The sequence below is a fragment of the Neltuma alba genome, unplaced genomic scaffold (assembly GCF_004799145.2).
Source record: "Neltuma alba isolate B1F8T4 unplaced genomic scaffold, ASM479914v2 tig00012925_pilon, whole genome shotgun sequence".
NCBI lineage: Eukaryota > Viridiplantae > Streptophyta > Magnoliopsida > Fabales > Fabaceae > Neltuma > Neltuma alba.
In genome coordinates this window covers 43,121-63,052 of record NW_021637291.1, presented here as the reverse complement: position 1 = coordinate 63,052, position 19,932 = coordinate 43,121, and the positions used below count along the sequence as shown (strand labels likewise).

At 30.8% G+C, this 19,932-nt stretch overlaps 1 protein-coding gene and 1 long non-coding RNA gene across 2 annotated transcripts; one reads left to right on the top strand and one right to left on the bottom strand.

Annotated features, from left to right (window-relative positions):
• The first annotated feature begins 3,698 nt into the window (after window positions 1–3,698).
• On the top strand, window positions 3,699–5,118 carry LOC114732693 (uncharacterized). Its single transcript, XR_003739014.1, has 3 exons — window positions 3,699–3,850; window positions 4,065–4,164; window positions 4,837–5,118. It is a non-coding gene; the product is annotated as an uncharacterized LOC114732693 (long non-coding RNA).
• Window positions 5,119–6,062: 944 nt separating this feature from the next.
• On the bottom strand, window positions 6,063–9,723 carry LOC114732697 (zinc transport protein ZntB). The gene is made up of 4 exons (XM_028920036.1): window positions 8,694–9,723; window positions 7,676–7,755; window positions 6,981–7,245; window positions 6,063–6,888 (listed from the first exon to the last, which is right to left on the bottom strand). Exons 1-4 carry the CDS (start codon window positions 9,487–9,489, stop codon window positions 6,620–6,622), a joined length of 1,410 nt encoding a protein of 469 aa, XP_028775869.1. The 5' UTR covers window positions 9,490–9,723; the 3' UTR covers window positions 6,063–6,619.
• Between the last annotated feature and the right edge of the window lie 10,209 nt (window positions 9,724–19,932).

Here is a 19,932-nt window from a genome sequence, read left to right as displayed (position 1 = left end):
CTGTCAGGAGAGGTGATCATATTGAATACTTGATAGTATTTCAAATGAGATTAACTCCATTAAATATTTCTATAAAAAAAAGTACTATGATTGTCGATATGTATATATTCTACAAACTACAATATAATAGTAACGGCGACAATTTCTAAGGGAAAAAAAAACAATTACATATGAAAAAGACGCATAATAATTATAGAGTATAGACATAAAAATAAAAAATGAATATCATGCACAAGTTTTGTTTTTTTTTTTTATCATTCTTTCTTTAAATATATGACAATATATATATATAAATATAATCTGTCCCTAAAAATTTAGGAGAACTGTATCAGGATAAGTCCAAAACTACTCAATCATAGAAAATCCGAAATTTTATTATTTTTAACCTAATCAGTTAAATATGATATATGATTAAATTTGTTATACTTCCAAATAACTAAACTAAATGATCACTTTCTCTTGGAACTAGGAGAATTATTAGAAAAGGAATGAGCTGTCCTAAATTATCATGTAACATTATTTAGCTGAGCTATATAAAACCCCACCGAAGCTTGAACTAGGGTTGCATGCATAGGATTCTGGTCAAAAGAAAAAAGGGTTGCATGCATAGGATAATTTAAGATTTGAGAGGTCGTCAACCAAAAAATATTTAAGGAGTTATTTGGGCAGTAAAAAATATATATTTTTAGTAACATAATGGAATATAAATATTAAGAGTTTATTTACACAAAAATAAGCATTTAGGGAGTCCTTTCAAATTTTAAAGAATAAAAAAAATTGAATATAACTTACCTACAATTTAAAGAATCTCGATCTCCTTTTTTCATCATTCATGTGAAAAAAAGATGACAAATTTAGCTGTCTTAGCTATTAAGATGGTGCGTATGAGCCACAAATGTGAGGTTGGAATAACATTTATAGCTACGTTGACTGTAAAATATGAGGAATCGATGAGGTGTAAATTAAATGAATTAGCGACAAGGAATATTTAAACAATTTAGGAGAGATGACAAGTTCAAATTGTATATCTCTAGTGCAAATTATTAAAAATTTAAAGTCCATCATAGCAAAATGTCAGATGTAATGCTTTATTCCATGCATATAATCTTTATTATTCTACATGCATATAATCTTTATTATTCTACATTTTTTCATCAATGTTGAAGTTTAAAATCACCTAATGAATTATAGATACCCAGTCTACGTATTCGATTATTAAAAAAAAAAAAAGAATGTCATATTTACTCACACTTATGCGTACTATAACTTTTGGATACGGAATATTTTGTATGCCTTTTTATTTAAAAAAATATTATCAAACCAAGTTCTTAAATAAGAGGAATCCATCACAAAATCTTTTTCCATTTATAAAACTTGAACAAGATATTGCCTTTTGTAGAGAGGGAGATATATATATATATATATATTTATATTTATATAGCTCTTTTACTTTATATAATCTTTTTAAGTTTGCGTAACCTATCACTCAGTGAGCAGCAAGATCCATGTCAACGGCCCACTTAAACACTCAGTTAAGTTGTATTGGTGATAAATAATACTTCCCACATTTTAAATACAAAATTTAGTAAATATATTTATTTTGGTTATGAATATAAGATTTAATCAGATCTCTAAATTTTTATTTTTTATTTGCTAAACTCTTCTTATTTATTACATATGTTAAGGAAGAATTTTGCCACTTGAATGGTTTCAATGCAAATAATTAAAATGGGCATCTTGGAGAAATCAACACAAAGTGATCAATCAAGTCTACGCCAATGGGCTTCTTGAACGCCCCATTAAGTTGTATTGTTACAACTGATAAATCATACTACTTCTAAATCCAAATATAAGAGTTAGTTAACTAATTTGAGAAGATTAAAAAAATAAATTTAGTTAATTATAATAAATTGATGTTATCGTTCCTAAAATATCGTTGCTAATCAAGTGTGTTGGCTAGAACTATCATTATTAGAAGGACTATCTTGAGAAAAAAAATACATAAATATGAGAGAGAAAATGGAATGAGGTTTTATATTTAGGACCAAAATAAAGTCAAACGAAGTCTTATATTAAGAATCAAACGTAGTACTAGCTTTGATCTTTAATATAAGAGTTATTTGACTAATTTAAGCAGATTAAGAAAATTAGTTAATTAGTTATCTATAATAAATAGGTACTCCTCCGGTCCTAATTATAAGACCCAATTGACTTATTTGGGGAGATTAAGGAAGTAAGTTAAGTTGGTTATTTATAATAAATAAGTGTTGTCATTCCTAAAATATCCTTGCTAATTAAGTATAGTGGCTAAAACTATCATATTAGAAGGATTATTTTGGAAAAAATGCATAAATTAAGAGACAAAATGAATTAGGGTCTTATAATTAGGACCAAATAAAAAGTCAAATTGGGTCTTATAATAAGGACCGGAGGAGTATTGTCTTTCCTAAAATACTCTTGTTAATCATATGTATTAGTGGAAACTACCATTTGATGAAATATTTAACATGCTTAACTACTATAAGGACTATTTGAAAAAACGAATAAATATGAGAGACAAAAAAGATTGGAATATTATATTTAGGACCAAATTAAATTTTAAATTCGTTATTATATTAAAGACTGGAAGTAGTACTTTATTTAGTCCTAAATGTAACAGTTATAAAAGATGAATTTGATTCTAAACTCTCCCTATTTGTTGCATATATTAAAAGAATTTTTCATTTTTAAGAAAATAAACTTAACTACTTTTTCTATTTTTTACAAATTAGTTATCTAACTCCTAAAGAAGTAAGGATCGGAGTATTATTTTTTAGTGTTTTTTTCCAAACTAATTTGTCTTATTTATAAATTGATATATAATTTAATGATCCACATAAGTAATTTAAAGAAATCATATAATATATGCTATAATTAAGCAATTTAATAATTTTTTAAATCTCTTTAAGTCAATCAATTAGATTTTATATTGAGTGGCAAACGGATGCAGTATAAAGATATGGACGAAGGTTTGAGTGTTTTGTACCCATGGGCTATGGATTCCTTGGAGACATGCAGGGACACAAGATCTCCATTTGAAGTGTAAAAACTTCTGAGGGTATGGAAGGAACATATTCCGACTTACGGCTGAAAAGCCAGTTGGCTAAGATTGGCACCTTATTCTACCTACACACAACCCACAACCCCCCGTGTGACTCTTCTCTTTTTCTGTTCACATCCCACTCCCTTCAACGAAGCTTCTAAGCAAAAATACAAGTGGACTCCGTGAAATGAATATCATTCATATATATTGTGGGAATCAGATCCCTCCAAATAAAAATTCCACTTTAATTATTCTACTCATAATAATTGTAATAATAATGTTCTTTGCTTGCCCTTGTTCCAGAATCCACCTTTGAAAGTTACTCAATTATTGTCAAAATTAGTAGTAATCTTCTTCATGTGCAGACGAAGGGAGGGTGGAAGATTACTGTCATAAATAATCACATCATCTTCATCAGATAATAATAATAATAATAATAATAATAATAATAATAATAATAATAATAATAATAATTAGTCACTTTAAAGAGATCACATATATATACTCCACACGCGTAGATAATATTCCAGACCTTTCTTGTTCAATCCCTCTACTTCTTGATTCTATTCCATCTTCCTTTACCAGAAAGCTTTATAATATTTTCACACCTGTGGGAATGTGTGTATATATGGGTCTAAAGCTACCATTCCTTCACCCATCCCCAAGTTGTATCTCTTCCAATAAGCTCACCGTCAAGTTCTGCAATTCATAGGCCTCTTGCTGCAGCCATGAGTGAGATCAAATATGGCTACCCTTATCCTCCTCAAGGTATAACCTAATGGGATATATATATATAAACCTCTCTCTTTTCAAGTAGTTTCTTCTTATTTTTTACTTAAATTTTGAGTTTTCTTTATTCTGTGCTGTTAAATCTTTCTGTCTCTATAACGAAGCCATAAATGATTTGAAATTGAAATCAGCATGAGTGTGTATATGTTAATTAGAGTAATACTGAATACTTTTTTTTGTGTTCTGGTTTTAGGTCCTTATCAGGGGCCACCGCCGGTGGCGGCACCGCCGCAGTATTACGCTGAGCAACCACAGCCAAAAAATCGGCCAGAGCGTGGATTCCTTGAGGGTTGGTATGTGATTTAAAAGGATACATACAGATGGATACACATATTTTTGCCCAAAAAGATACTACGTCCGGTATTTAATACTCTTCTGGTTGTTAATATAAAACTCATTTAACTAATTTGATTAGATTAAAAAAATTAGGTAATTTAGTTAATTATAAGAAATATGACTTATTTTTTCTAAAATACCATAGTCATTTTTCTTAATATCCTATCACCCACTTCTGCTTAATTATGGTTAAGGGAGATCTATAAGGGTAATTTAGAAGAAATTGATAAATATAAGAAATAGGTCTTATATTTAGGATTAAAATTAACTCAACAATTAGATCATATATTAAGAACCGGAGGAGTATAAGAGTTAGTTAACTAATTTGAGCAAATTAAGAAAGTTTGTTGAGTTAGTTATTTGTAATAATTAGGTGTTATCTTTCCTAAAATATCCTTACTAATCATGTATTAACTAAAACTACCATTTGGCCCAACCTTTGACATATGCAATTACTATAAGGACTATTTTGAAAATATATATAAATATGAGAGACAAAATAGATTGGGTTTTTATATTTAAGACTAAATTAAAAGTCAAACTAGTTCTTATATTAAGGATCAGAGGTAGTACATATATATTTATGATTATAAATAAAATTTAGCAATTTTTTATTATTTGTTGTGCAGCTTAGCAGCTCTGTGTTGTTGTTGCCTCTTGGACGAGTGCTGCTGCGACCCAACAATTATTTGTGATTGCTGATGTGCCTTTAAGCAACACATACACAGATCTTCATAGGCTCTTTGTCGGGGATCCCAATTTTACTAAATACTGAATAACTATTTTATGTTATTGTTGACTTTATGCCCTACTACATATGCTTCTTTATTAATTATATCGTTGACGATTGTATTGTATGGATGTATTTTAGAATGTTCATTAACATGTATATTTTGTTGGTGTCTCCTAAATATTGTCGGCGATATCACAAATGTCATTAGTACCTACTGACGTAACAAATTATAATTACCAATAAAATAGTGGTGAGAAAGGAAGGAAGAAACTCGAGTTTACAATCAAATATTAAGTGAAGGCAAAATATTATTTTATTTACAATAAAAAAAAAATTTCCTAGTAGTTAAGTACTATACGATCACTATAATTTTGACATCATATGATTTTCTTGGCGCAAGAAAATGTTTGAAGATTAATTCCCATGATTGCCCTAACGCAATAAGGATAATACTTCAAAAAAAAAAATCACCAATACAAATTGTACTAAAGAGTAGGTCTTCTGTCAATAATTGGAGGAGTACATTGCATTTTGGGAGCAATATGATAATTATGCTCAACAGCAATATAGCACTTAGACGTCTCACGTGATTGAGGATTTGAAGTGTAAGATACTACCTCTAGTTCTTAATATAAGAATTGATCGATTAATTTAAGTAGATTAAAAAAATTAATTAAGTTAGTTATTAATAATAAATAGGTATTGTCTTCTCTAAAATACTCTTGTTAATCAAGTATATTAGTTAGAACTACTATTTGATAAAATATTTAACCTATGCAACCACGACAATGACTATTTTTGAATAAATATGAGATACAAAGTGGATTGTAATATTATATTTAGAATCAAATTGAAAGTCAAATTAGCTTTTATATTAAAGACTAGAGATAAGTATCACTTTAGTTTTAATCTCATGATCACAGGCAACAGAAGTATTGGGTTTTAATCACACGGTTTGATATTAGTTTATTTCAATTTCTTTTCTAAGGGGCCAAAAACTCAAAGTGCCTTTGATAAATTATTTCAATATTGTACTAAGGTCATTTTAAATGCAATGCAAAAATCCTTACTTCATCTCCTAGCATGAACTTGCCTCCATTCTTCAATTGTATCTGCTAGTTATTTTGATGTATAATCTCATTATCAACTTCTTCAAGCACATTTTAAGCCGCCACAGGCCGTACAAAACCTATGGAATGATAATCATACGTCTCTGGAAATAGCAAATCCAAACGGGCAGAGTGAAGAAACAAATACAGTTCTTCCATTGGATGAGGCTTGGATAAAGCTAATACAAAACACTGTACAAGGAAGAAAATGCTGCCAGGATCTAGAAAAAAATGATGTATCCATAGATCCCCTTCCCCTGAACAAGAGAGGAACAATGAACGAATAGGCTCACTTTGATCACAAGTCTACATTTTCATCAACCAAAGAATCTGTTTCATGAATCCTCCATCTCTGAGGCTTCCGGTTCTTCTATACGTGGCAGCTGTTATTATTTTTATCACAAGATACATGGCAGCTGATCATCAGTTCATCTATCTGTTTTGTTTCAACAGAGTCATTGAAAACCCGTGATAAAGAAACTCACCCTCTACGCGAGACATTATTGAAAACAGAAGGAAGAGATTTTGTGACCAGGATGGTATTTTTCAAAAGAACAAAACCTTTCATCGTCAAATCCTAAGGTATCCTCCTCTCCCTTGATCTCCAATATGGAGAGGTCTTCTGAGAAATGACTTCCTATTAATTGACCAGCTTCTTCCCAGAACGTTCTTTTTCCGCCATGCACCAGCTATACGGGTATACAGAGCCGGGAAGAGGAAGCAAAGTAGCACAAGTAGTACCATAACAACACAGAGCAGGATAACATTGCGAAAACCATCCTTAAGCTCGGGATTGTTTTGGCCAGTCCAAGGAACTCCTCCAACATTCATGCCAAAAACTGCATTGACAGTGGGATGGGAACCAAAACCATTCAATATTATTGCCTATGGATATGATTGATAGAATTAAAAGAAGAGTTAGATTGCCAACCTCCAGTAACGATGGATAATGGGAGGAATATGATTGAAAGGAATGAAAGATAGTAAAGTTTCCTGTTTATTTGCTCAGCCTGCCAGCTGTCAAGACCTGCCTGAATTGCCGTTACACGATTCACTATGAATCCGACATTCTCCTTCAACCTCTTTAATCTTCCAATTAGCTCTTCAAGAGAGCTAATGTCTTCATTGGCAAACCATGGTTTTAAAGAGCATTTTTCTCTGACTCGTAAAAATACTTGCTCTCCGTGAGAAATCACCTGATTAAATTCAAGTCAAAACCAAAAAGTAGCTCTGTCCATATAATGTTGCTTTTATAACTAGAAATGTGGAAGAAATCCTTCCCGGTCACATAAGATCCTACCTTACCATCAACCAGAGCAAATAAATTGCTTCACTTCCAGGTCAGGGAAATGGTCCACTCCCATGAATCTAGACTTTTTATAGATGTTCCAAGGCAAAATTTTGATGCTAAAAATTATTTAAGATGGCAAAGGGCAAACATTTTATTGTATTAAAACTGAAACGAGGTTCACACTTCACATTTTCCCATCCAACACAAAAAAGCAAGCTATATAACCAATTGAGTTCTAATACGCCTATCAAAGGATGGCAGAAAACACTGTAACTTTTCGTGTGCAAAATAGATTAAAAAAAATGGTAAAGAAATTAAGGGGAACAAAGAACAACCTGAAGAAGACGCTGCAAGTCCAGATGCAGTTTGGGAAATCTTCTATCATCCAGCATTTGTTTCTTCAAAGCAAAACCACCTGCAATCAAGCAAAATAGTTTATCTCAGATTCAGTTCCACCACACAATTTTAAATAGGGTGTGCTAAGGGACGAACATGGAAGCAAAAAACAAAAAAAAAGAAAACTTTTGGAGTCTACATTAATCAAAACCCAAGTCATTCAAGATGAAAATACTTTTGCAACATGTCAAAACAATATTGAAGATAAATAGTAAATCACATCAAAACAAAAGGATGATAAATGAACTTTCTTAGGAGCTGCTTGAAACACTGATATCAAGCATAATCAATTATGTGGCTGCAAAATCCGAAGATATAAGGTGTAAGGATATGAGATCTTCATGTTTGGTATGACAACTGATAGTTACAAGAAAAATGACTCTTGATTAAGGATATAGGTTGTTAAAACCTAATATAAGCAGGATGTCAGATTCCCAAATGCTTTGTAAGGGGCAAGAGATCCCTATTATTCGTGACAATCATATGCTTGACTGGGATCTTGGATGCCTTGTTACTAATAAATAGTAAGACCTATGAAGTTACATATGTTAAAGGTTTCTTTTAGCATCATTCCAAGGCACTGTGGATTCCTAAAATCAGTCAAGTCAAAACATTTTTGCTTAAAAGATCAAATTAAGATGTCCAGTTAGAACTAAAATATTTAGATCTTGACAATTGACACATTGATGATCACATTTTATAATGTCATTTGTTTGTTAAGTTTTTATCCATTTTCTTTCCAAATAAATAAAAGTATAGATACGGAATTAATTACGCAGAATACCCCAAAATGAAGTTAGTGACAGAAGGCATAAACTTAAGACTTCTGCTGAAATGTACAGCAACTACATATTGGTTGCATGAGATAATCAGTACTAGTAAGTCTGTTCATCAACTAATATTCGCAAATAAAGAAGGCAATGACATTGGGATCAAAATGTCATTGACAGAAATTACCTTTATCCAAGGCTAGCTCAACAGAGTCCAACTCCATCTCAAGTTTAGTCACAAGATCTTGAAGCTGATCTACGTGTGTGTCAATTATATGAACGACAAGGTTTGAGACAGATCTAGGAACTGGATTGTCAGCTTCCTCTGAATGATTCATAGTCAATAAGAATTCAAGAACATGCTCCTTAATCACAATGCCATTCCCCTGCTTCTGCTGATCTCCAAAATGAGGGGAAATTTCCACGCTAGGAATCTCAGAAAGAAGAGACTCTCCCATCCGTGAGAAACCTAATCGGGGAACACGCCCCAAAGACACAGTAATTACTGAATTTTCTGTGACTCTAGCAGCAATCCTAAATGTAAAGTCACTGTTGGGAGGACCAGGAGAATTAACCCTGAATACAAGTGCCCCATCAACATGTGCACAAAAGGGTCCATTGCTGACGAGGGAGAGAATATCCTGGAGTTTCAAAGGTGGGCAAAGAACACCAATTAAGTCTTGTGCAGACTGTGACAACTTCTGATTTTCTTTTGGGAGCTCCACATGGTACCAAGAAAATTCATTCCCTCTTCCATCTACTAGCTCCGATTCTCTTTTCCTGTTTTGATGAAGGTCTGCTAGATCCCATTCCTTATTAAAAAAATTCCCTAAGCCGTCAAATATGTAAGCTGTCTTCTTCACTAAGCCTGCAGGATATGTTGGGTAGATTTGGCGCGGCCTTAGAGGCATGCTTGCAGAAGGTTCATTGTCCATGGCCTTACTCTCCCCATTCATAATACCCCTATGACCAGTTAGTTCCATAACCTGCTCCAGCTATACTAAACTATGGTTCCAATTACTAAACAAGAAGATGATAAAAATGTCTCCCAGAGACTCTATCTATTATTGCTATTTCATAAACTAGACATCCCAGATTACATATCTTCTATGGAAACCAACATGCCATTATCGTGCCAATCATCAATCATGAATAATAACCCATAAGTAGATCCAAAGGGGCAAGGGCAGATTCAGGTATCCAACATTCAAACCAGCCCCCCCCAGTCACTAAACCCTGAAACAGAATTGGAAGCTTTCAGAATCCACTTACGCTAATAAAGACCAAAGTAACATATAGAGAAGCATGCAGGAACCGAATGCAAATGCAACTCAAACAATATGCACAACTCCAGGCAAAGAACAAGAAAATATGAATTACTCAGGACAATAAATGCAGAAATGTGAGAGAAGTGATTCACCTCGCAGCACACTGCAAATTAGCAGAGCCAGACCGATGTCAAAATCTTCGATTCCCAGAAAAGTCAAAAGTTGAATTAGCGTAGATTGAACTCGTTCGCCACCAACACAGATTCAATGCTTCAAAAGGAAGCGAAAATTTGTAAACAGGGAAAAAATACAATATACAAACACAAGTAGTTTTTTTCTTTTTTTGGGCCGGAAATTCAATAGAAGCCGGCTATATAATGCCGCGTAGGAAGAAGCCGCCGACAATCTCGATTGTCACCTTCTCCGAAACTTCCCAAGCAAATCCAATTCCTTGAGCGGCGATTTAAAAAGGTAATTAAAAGAAAGTAAGATCCCAGTTACATTTTTAATCCCTAGAAAAAATAATTAACTTACATAGGTTAAACTACTCTTCCACTATGTGGGGTTCATTGTCGGAGTTTAACAAGCCGTCTTAATTTTAAAGTACTAACTGCAAGAAATGAACAAAAAAATTTTAAAAAAATCTCGTCATTTTGAAACGTTAAATTGAAGTTACTGAAGAAATCATTACGAAATAATGCTACTAACTCACTATAAAAATTAGTTAAATAATTTGAGTCAATTAAAAAATTAATTAAATTAGTTGTTTATAATAAATAAGTGTTACCTTTCTTAAAATATTCTTACTAATTATGTGTATTAGTTAGAATTATTACCTGATAAAACTTTCAATATGTGTAAAAGTGCAAGAACTACAAAAACTGTCTTGAAAAAATAAATAAATATAATAAATAGAGTAATTAATGTTTTATTTTTAAAGTTAAATTAAAAATCAAATTAATTTTTATATTAATACATCTCATGCCTTACAATCTTTCAAAATGATCTCAAAATTCATGTACTTATTGAATGATCACCAGATCAACAACTCGTGTGAACAGATCTGACTTTATAATATTAACTTAGGAGAGTATCGTTATTTTTTAAGTTGAATGTCTGAATAAAATTCTAAATGTTTTTGCCAAAATAATGACATTTAGAGTTGACAATCTGAATAAAATAAAGATCGCTGGAATCAGTTTAATTTCAGTAATTTGACTGCAAACAATGAACTTTATATAAAATTTCAGTTTAATTTCTTAATTTTGAAAAATATCTTTTCAGTTTCTCAAAACCTAATATTGCGAGTCATATTTCTTCAACAATTGTTGTTATTCCAAAAATTAAGCATGCATTTAAGAATGTTTTATCTTCAATGTCAATAGATTTTATAAACCGTAAAAGAGTAAAAAGACACTTTTTATAATTAAAAAAAATTAAATAGAACCCCAATTAAAATTAGAGGAATAATTACACATTTTTGTCATACAATTTTTAATTTAGCCCAGAAGCAAAGTCGTAGTTAGAGGTGTTAATGTTTTGGAATAGTTTTAAGCATAACTTCTCTGAATCTCACGGAAGAACGGGTCCAGAATTTTATAAATAAAATATTCGCAGAGTGATGAAAATATATAAAGAAAGTTAGATAAGTATGCGAAATAATGAATGTGTAATGTATACTAGGGGGCTCAGACAGCGAGTGACTTGTGGAAGTAAGATCAAGATTAAAAATAACAAGGGTGATTTTATTTTATTTTTGAGGTAGGAAATCTAATACTCTAAAATATTTTTTTATGTGCATCTAAGATACTAATATAATTTCTGGTGTATCCAACATCCTGAAAAACTTTTTAGATGTATATAGCATTGTATTGAAAACCGGACCGGCCGATTCAGACCGGAAACCGGTGAACTGGCCAGGAAACCGGTCCGGTTAAGCTGTGAACCGGGTTACTGTGTGACTCGGTGTGACCCGGCTTGAACTGGTGTGACCCGCCCGATTTGGTGGATCAACCTGGTCTCCCCTTTTTAAAAAAAAAAATTATTTTGATGATTTTTTTTAAAAAGCTGTTGATAATTAGGACTTAGTGATTGAGTAATTATAAGGAAAAATATTTTATTATCATATATCCATTTTGATATTTTGTTGGGATGAATATTTAGTGATTTTAGTAGTATGATATTATAAGAAATTGTAAGAATATAATTATTTTACTAGTAATTCAAGATATTAAATTGATATCTAATTCTCAGTGACCATTTATTTTTTTTTTTATTTCTCACCGGTTTGACCCCCGGTTTGATTCCGGTCTGACCCACTGACCCTTGACCCATTGTCTTAACCGGTTCAATTGCCGGTCCGGTTTTCAATACCTTGGTATATAGTATCTTAAAATATTTTTTGTGCAATTTTGCATTATATAATTTGAAGTGCTAGATGCACAAAAAAATAATTTTGGATGCTCAGTGTACATAAAAAAAATATTTCAGAATAATATATCTATCAAAGTACTATTTTAAGTCCTAATTATAAGACGTCGTTTATAAACTACAAACAACGTTTTATAATTAAAATTAGAAGTGATATAATTTAAGATGTTGGGAACATCTAGACAAATGTTTTAGGATGGTAGATGCACCATAAAATACTACAGAATACTAGGTGTATTTGGAAAAATATTTCAGAATACTTAACCCATTTTTTTTTATAATTTCAGTAAATCTATCGTGAAGTATTATACATAACTTTTGCAATTAGTAAATGCTCTGTAAATAATTGCTCCGATTTCTTTTTTATATTTACTTAAATCTCAGCATACCATGACCACCATATTACATAATTATATACTCCTCCGGTCCTTAATATAGGACCCAATTATTAAGTTGGTTTTGATCCTAAATATAAGACTCATGTCTCATATTTATCAATTTTCTCCAAATTATCCCTATGAACACTCTCTTAACTATAATCAAGTAAAAGAAAAAGAGAGGATATTAAGAAAAATGATTATGGTGTTTTAGAAAAAATGTGTCACATTTCTTGTAATTAACTAATTTACCTAAATTTTTTAATCTAATTAAATTAGTTAAATAGATTTTATATTAAGGATCGGGAGAGTAACTCATTGGGGACTTTAAAACACCCCCGCGGGGTGTTTCGTGTTTTCAGCAGTGACCAGTCACATAAAGATAGAAAATATCCGGTCTAAGGTTTCCTCAAGATGGCAAAGCCCAAACATTGATCTTGGAAACTTTTGGTTACAAAATTCACTTGGGCTTGTACCAAAAACTTGATTTGGGCTCCAAACCGAAATTTGGGCTTGTCTTAGTTGGGCCACGTGAGCACATCCAATCAGTAGATTATTGATTTTTTGGTTCAAACTTGGGCCGTTGATAGATACGTAATTTACATTAGCTACATGCTAGTAGTATTTATTTGGTAATCATCTCAACCTCAGCTCAGATGAAACGGCTAATTGTCTACTGTTAAGCGTTAGTAATAATAAAAATAGAGTTGGCCAAAAAGAAAAATAATAACAGGAATATAATACACACCCTATAACTATATATATATATATATATATATATTTCAATTTGTTTGCAGAAAAATAAAAATACATCTCTCTCTTGAGCATCAAGCGGGGCCTCATTGATGACCCTCTCAGGCTATCATGGCTCCAATCAAATAAGAAACTATATAAAAATATAATTGATTTACTTTTTCAGTTATAACGTGAATATAAATAAATGTAGTTGGTTATTTATTAAAAAAGTATGCGCTGATTTTTCCAAAAAACCCATCTAATTATTTATATCGAAAACTACTACATTAATAAAACTCTTTTAACACGTAAACTAACGAGACAAAAATAGATTAATGTATTATATTTAAAAATTAACATAATTTTTTTAATTAGTTGCTATATTTAAAATGGAAAATAATAGATGCACTAATAGCTGACGAAAGAAGACGCGGATTGATTGGAATGTTTAGAATGAGACAAAGTGTTATTCACGTTGGCTTTCTAGATGAGGGAGTTTGGATTTGGAGGGAGCGTGTTAGCGCTTTTTTTCCCCCCTCAAAACAGTTTTACTCCTCCGATCCTTATTATAAGACCCAATTTGACTTTTTATTTGGTCCTAATTATAAGACCCAATCCATTTTCTCTCTTATATTTATGCATTTTTTTCTAAGATAATCCTTCTAATAATGATAGTTTTAGCCAATATACTTAATTAGTAAGGATATTTTAGGAATAACAACACTTATTTATTATAAATAACCAACTTAACTTACTTCCTTAATCTCCTCAAATAAGTCAATTGGGTCTTATAATTAGGACCGGAGGAGTATATAATTATTTTTAAAAACAAGTGTTGAGAATAAAGAACAAAACAAATATGTTTAGATAATTATTTTTAAAAAAATCACAATTAGTAAGCGGTGAGTGTCGCCTACAATGATTTATGGAGAGCAGTGGATGAAAAAAAGAAGATATCTCCAATTTTTTAAAACAATGAATAAAAAATACAAAAACCAAAACAAGAAAACATGTAAAAATTGTTTTGGTATTTTTGGCTTTTAAAAAAAATCATATTTTTAGAAAAAACTAACTGAAAACAAATCACTAAACAAGTTTTGTAAAAAATAAAAAATTATTTTCAAAACAAAAAACTAAATAAGCTCTTAACCTCACTTATGGTTTTTTTTTTTTTTTTGCATATGTATCTTGTATCCTAACCAACTTTTCAGAGCATTACAAACCATATTAGTCCCAGTCGGATTATGGTATGACGCTATGACTCATATGAACGGCTATCCTATCACTTAGGTTGCTGTGTTTTCAAAAGATCAAACCCATAACCTTTAATTCAGCTGAAACAACTCGCATGAATTATTTTATGCTTGGCGGTTCTGCCGGTTTATCCTCAAAAGTGAGGATTCACGGATCGAGCATGAAAACAACAGGAAAATGGAGATGAGCTAGTGGGACCCACCACAACACTGGAGTTTGAACGCACAAATTTGTGGGAGCGGCTGGGGCCTACACAATCCTCTGCTTTTTCATCTTTTTGCCTGCCCATTAATCCTTTTTTAATGAGCCCCATTAATCCTTAATTAATCCTTCTTCCCGTAGTCAATTTATGATTATCCACTCGCCACTACCCCCAACTTCTTTTTTTATCTTGCTTTCTTTTACCCTGGAGAAACTAATACTCCTCCGGTCCTTAATATAAGGCCCATTTAACTAATTTGATTAGATTAAGAAAGTTAGGTAAGTTAGTTAATTATAAAAAATATAACACATTTTTCCTAAAATACCATAACTATCTTTCTTAATACCTCATCCCCCTCTTTTACTTGATTATGGTTGAGGGTATCTATAGGGGTAATTTAGAGAAAATTGATAAATATGAGAAATGGGTCTTATATTTAGGACCAAAACCAACTCAACTATTGGGTCTTATATTATTAAAGACCAGAGGAGTAGTATTTTTTATAATAATCTCTTCACTTCTTAATATAATAGTTAAATAAATAATCCATAATAAAATATGCTGTTATTTTTCTTTGATATGCCTCTTAATAATTTAGAACTCAAGAGCATAGTAAGGTAAACAAGGAAAGATATGTTTTTCATTATGTCATGTCAAGTAAAATAAAACAAAATTTACTAGTGCTAACAAGCACTAATCTCTTCTTCATCAAAGTAAGTCATTTTTAATAATGGTTTTTTCTTTGTATAATTTAGAGTATCATTGAGTAATTTTGGTTTTGAGACTGATCTCTATCAGACCCAAAGTGCTAGGGTTAAAGCCTTTCTAACAAATACGTTTCTTGCGATTCGAATCTATTACCTATATGGCATGCATTCAGTATCCTAATCAACTTTTTAAGAAATTACAAACTATATTAATCTGGGTCAGGTGATGGTAGGACTCATATGGACATTGATCCTATCATCTATGCTGCTGTGTTTTCAAAAGATCAAACCCCTAACCTTTAATTAAACTGAAACAACTCCAAACAATTTATCTATGCTTGGTGATTCTGCCCGAGTTTATTCTCAAAAGGCCTCCGCCGATCGAGCATGAAATGACGGGGAAAATGGAAACAAGTTGGTGGGACCCGCCACAACACTGAAGTCTGAACGCAAATAATTGGTGGCGCAGGTGGGGCCCACACAATCCACTGCTTTTCCATCCTTTTGCCTGTCTGCGTCTTCCCATTAATCCTGATTTTTTTTTTGGACCAACACCATTAGTTCCTAATCAATCCTTCTTCCCGTAATCAATTTATGATTATCCACTCGCCATTACCCCCAACTTCTTTTTTTATCTTGCTTTCTCTTACCATGGATAAACTAATAGTATTATTTATAATAATCTCTTCAATTCTTAATATAACAAGTAAATAAATAATCAGTAATAAAATGCGTTGTTATTTTTCTTTAATATACCTCTCAATAATTTAGAACTCGAGAGCATAGTAAGGTAGAAAAGGAAAAATATATTTTTCATTATGTCATCTCAAGTAAAATAAAAATATTATACGTGCTAACAATTACTAATCTCATCAAAGCAAGTCATCTTTAATGATAATATTTTTTTTGGGTATAATTCGGAATATCATTAAGTCATTTCGGGTTTGAAACTAATTTCTGTTGAATAAAAAACGTTATGGTTAAAGCTCTCCTAACAAGTACGCTTCTCAAGATTCGAGTTTGTGTTTTCTTCTTTACAGTGGTGAGACTGCTTATCATCTCAACCAATAGCTTGTTGGTTTCAATTATGATATTTTAATTATACTAGATGCTTAGTGACTTCATTAATTATTGTTAGAAAATTATAAAATATGTAATTTTGGTTAAAACGTCAATATTTGGTATGAAAGAAATACAAAAAACAAATAATACATACTGATGATTTATTTAAACAACCCAAAGTGCATGGCTGTGCCTGTTAGCTAACTAATGTTGCTCACAAAAAAGGATAGCCTCCACCCCCCGCCGTTGTCCTGTAGATCTTTCGATCGCAACGACACAGGCGATCAAGTCACATGGCTCCCCAAGGGTATGGCTGCCCGGATTTGGATTCTCTCTACTTTTTCTTCCATCCTCTTCCCCTCTACTATCCTTTTTTTTTCTTCACAACCATTAGATCAAATTCCAATGGTCCAGATTCAACATCTAATAAAAATAATATTATTAAAAAATAAATAAATAAATTTAAGCTGTTAAAATCTGGTCTAAACAATTAACAACTGTAATAAAAAAAATTGAAAAAAATTTGTTCTGTAATAACGGTCTATAGATATGAGCTGTTCAAATTAGATTTTAACAGTTTAAATTTATTTATCTATTTTTATAATTATATTTATTTTTATAAAATGTTGTAAAATATTAAATATGAACCATTGAAGTTTTGATCTAATGACTATGAAGGGCCATAAAAAGTAGTGGAGGGGAAGAGGATAGGAGAAGAAGTGGAGAGAATCCAAATCCATGCCTGCCCATAGGCTGATAATTCCAATTTTTTTAATAAAAAATTGTATTTCAATTAAGGGTAAGGCCCATCAAAACATGCAAAGATTCAGGCCCAAAGAAAAAACATTCAAAACATACAAGCATCAAAATCCTTCGTCTTCCACCCAAAAAATATAAAAAATCCTTCGTCAAATTCCATCTCAAGGCATTTTCGCAGAAGGTGATAATACCAATTTTAAAGATATAAATAAGAGCCAGGTTAGAAAATTAATTTTAATTTTAAATATAAAATTTTAATTTATTTTATCTATTATTTTTTATTATTATTTCTAAATTAATTTATTTAATCTATAAATTGATATAATCTAATAATATGTAAGATACATAAAAATATTTTAGGAAGAATATATTACATTTAATAGATTTAAATAATTTATTTAATTTTTTTAATATACTCAAATTAATTAAGTAGTTTTTATATTAAGTAACAAGTAGTACTAATTATTTATACTGATATAAAAATTTCCAACTAACCTGCCCGTTTAAAATGTTAACTGGTGTTAAATTTCTCTTAACATTAGATGGCCTTTTATTTTTTTTTTTAATGAAATGTTATTTATGTTTAGAGAATCAAAGACTAAGCATCAGTTTGGTATAAGGGAAATGAAAGACAGAAGATAGGAGGAAAAATTTTAATGAGTTTGATTTAAAAAATTGAAGAAATGTGGTTAAAAGTTTTTAACTAATAATTTTATTTTTTTATATTATATTTTCTCTTTATTAAAATTTTATAAGCACGCTTTTTTAATTTTTTAAATCAAGCTTATTAAAAAAATTTCTCTCCCGTCCTCCCCTCATACCAGGTAAACTTTTATAATGTGGTAAAGCTTTGAAAATGTGTATTTAAGTTTCGCAATTGGTTATTAATTTTTGAAATTTTAAATCATGATAAATCGTTTTATTAAGAAGTCTCAAAAACTAAAAAGTAATACTCATTCGATTTTAAATATAAGACCCTTATACTAGTGTGTATAAGGGTCTTATATTTAGAACCGGAGGAGTACATCTTTCCAAGTCTTGTTCCTACGATGGAAGCTATGTGGATAGTTGAATAATTGGTTAAATTTAGTCTCAAATATAATGTTTTAATTCACTTTATTATTTATAAATTTCTTCTAACATACATACTGATTATACATATTTAAAAAAAATTTAAAGAATAATTTCAACACATCGGATTTTTTTTTTTGCCAACTTCAACATAAATGATTAAAGTATTAAACACAAAATTAGAAGAAAAAACCATTTTCTTCTAAAAACTATTCTTCTAAAAAACCATATTCTTTCTTAATATCTATAAATTAATTATCTACTTAATTTCTATATTAAAAACTGAAGGAGTATAAAATTTTTCTTTATAAGAGAAAAATTTATGAGTTGAGTCTGGAGAGTTCATTAGGATTAAGACATGTCTTCATATTCAGAAGGCGTTTTTAGAATTACTTACAAATCACCCATAAATAAGATCATCATATTAATAGCGGAATAACCGGAATTCGAATTCATAACTTTATAAATTATGAATTAACTCTTTACCAATTTAATCAATTCTTATTAGCAAAAAGAGCATAGGACGATGATGGGAGAGAAAAGTAAATGACTGAGCAATCGGCCATCTCACCAGGAATCTGTCCCATAACATTGGAATTGTTCATTTGACGAGCGAGCAGCGTGAAAGCTATCAACATTTCCAACAGCTTCGTCACGGATCATCCGTCCAAATTGGTGGGCCCCCACCAGGCCTAGTCAAAACGGCGCCGTAAACTACACTCCACGTCTCCAAAAAGAAAACACTTCATTTCACTTTGCAGGGCATTAAAATCTTTCATGGTGGGAGCATTATCCTTCCCTATTTATTTATATCTATTTCTTCCCTTTTTTATTACATCAAACATTTTTACAAGAACATTATCTTTCTATAATTATTTATATTCCGTGAAAAATATTTTCTTGTAAATGGGGCTTAAGATTTCATATTTGGGCTTTTTATTGGTTGAAAAAAAATCGTCCCAGAGAAGCCCACGACAAAAGAGTTTTTTTTTCTATTTAGACCTCGATATTATTTAAAACAGATTAATTCATAGAATCCATTAATCCAACACCATATGATAATAATATACTCCTCTGGTCTTTATTATAAGACCCAATTTGACTTTTTATTTATTCTTAATTATAAGACCCCAATTCATTTTTTAGACCAAATATTTTTTTTTCTTCATTTTTATGTGTACTCATGAGAAGCCCAACAAGTCCGTAAAAGAGACTGAAATATCACGGATGATTTTTAACTTTTGGGAGGTTATGAAGACAGACACTGTTACTGCTGAGAAACAATTGTAAATCATTACCTCTGATTTTATATTTTTAATATAAACCTAATTAATAATTCATAAAAATTAAATAAATTATTTTAAAATATTATATTTATTTTTTAAAAATTAATTTACTTGACTTATAAATTGATATATAATATAACATATATTATAATTAAATAATTTTTTTAATTTTCTTAATATTCTTAAATTAATCAACTGGATCTTAATGTTTTATATTAAATACCGGAGGTAGTATAATTATCTTTCTTGATTTGAAATATGCATCATATCATAGG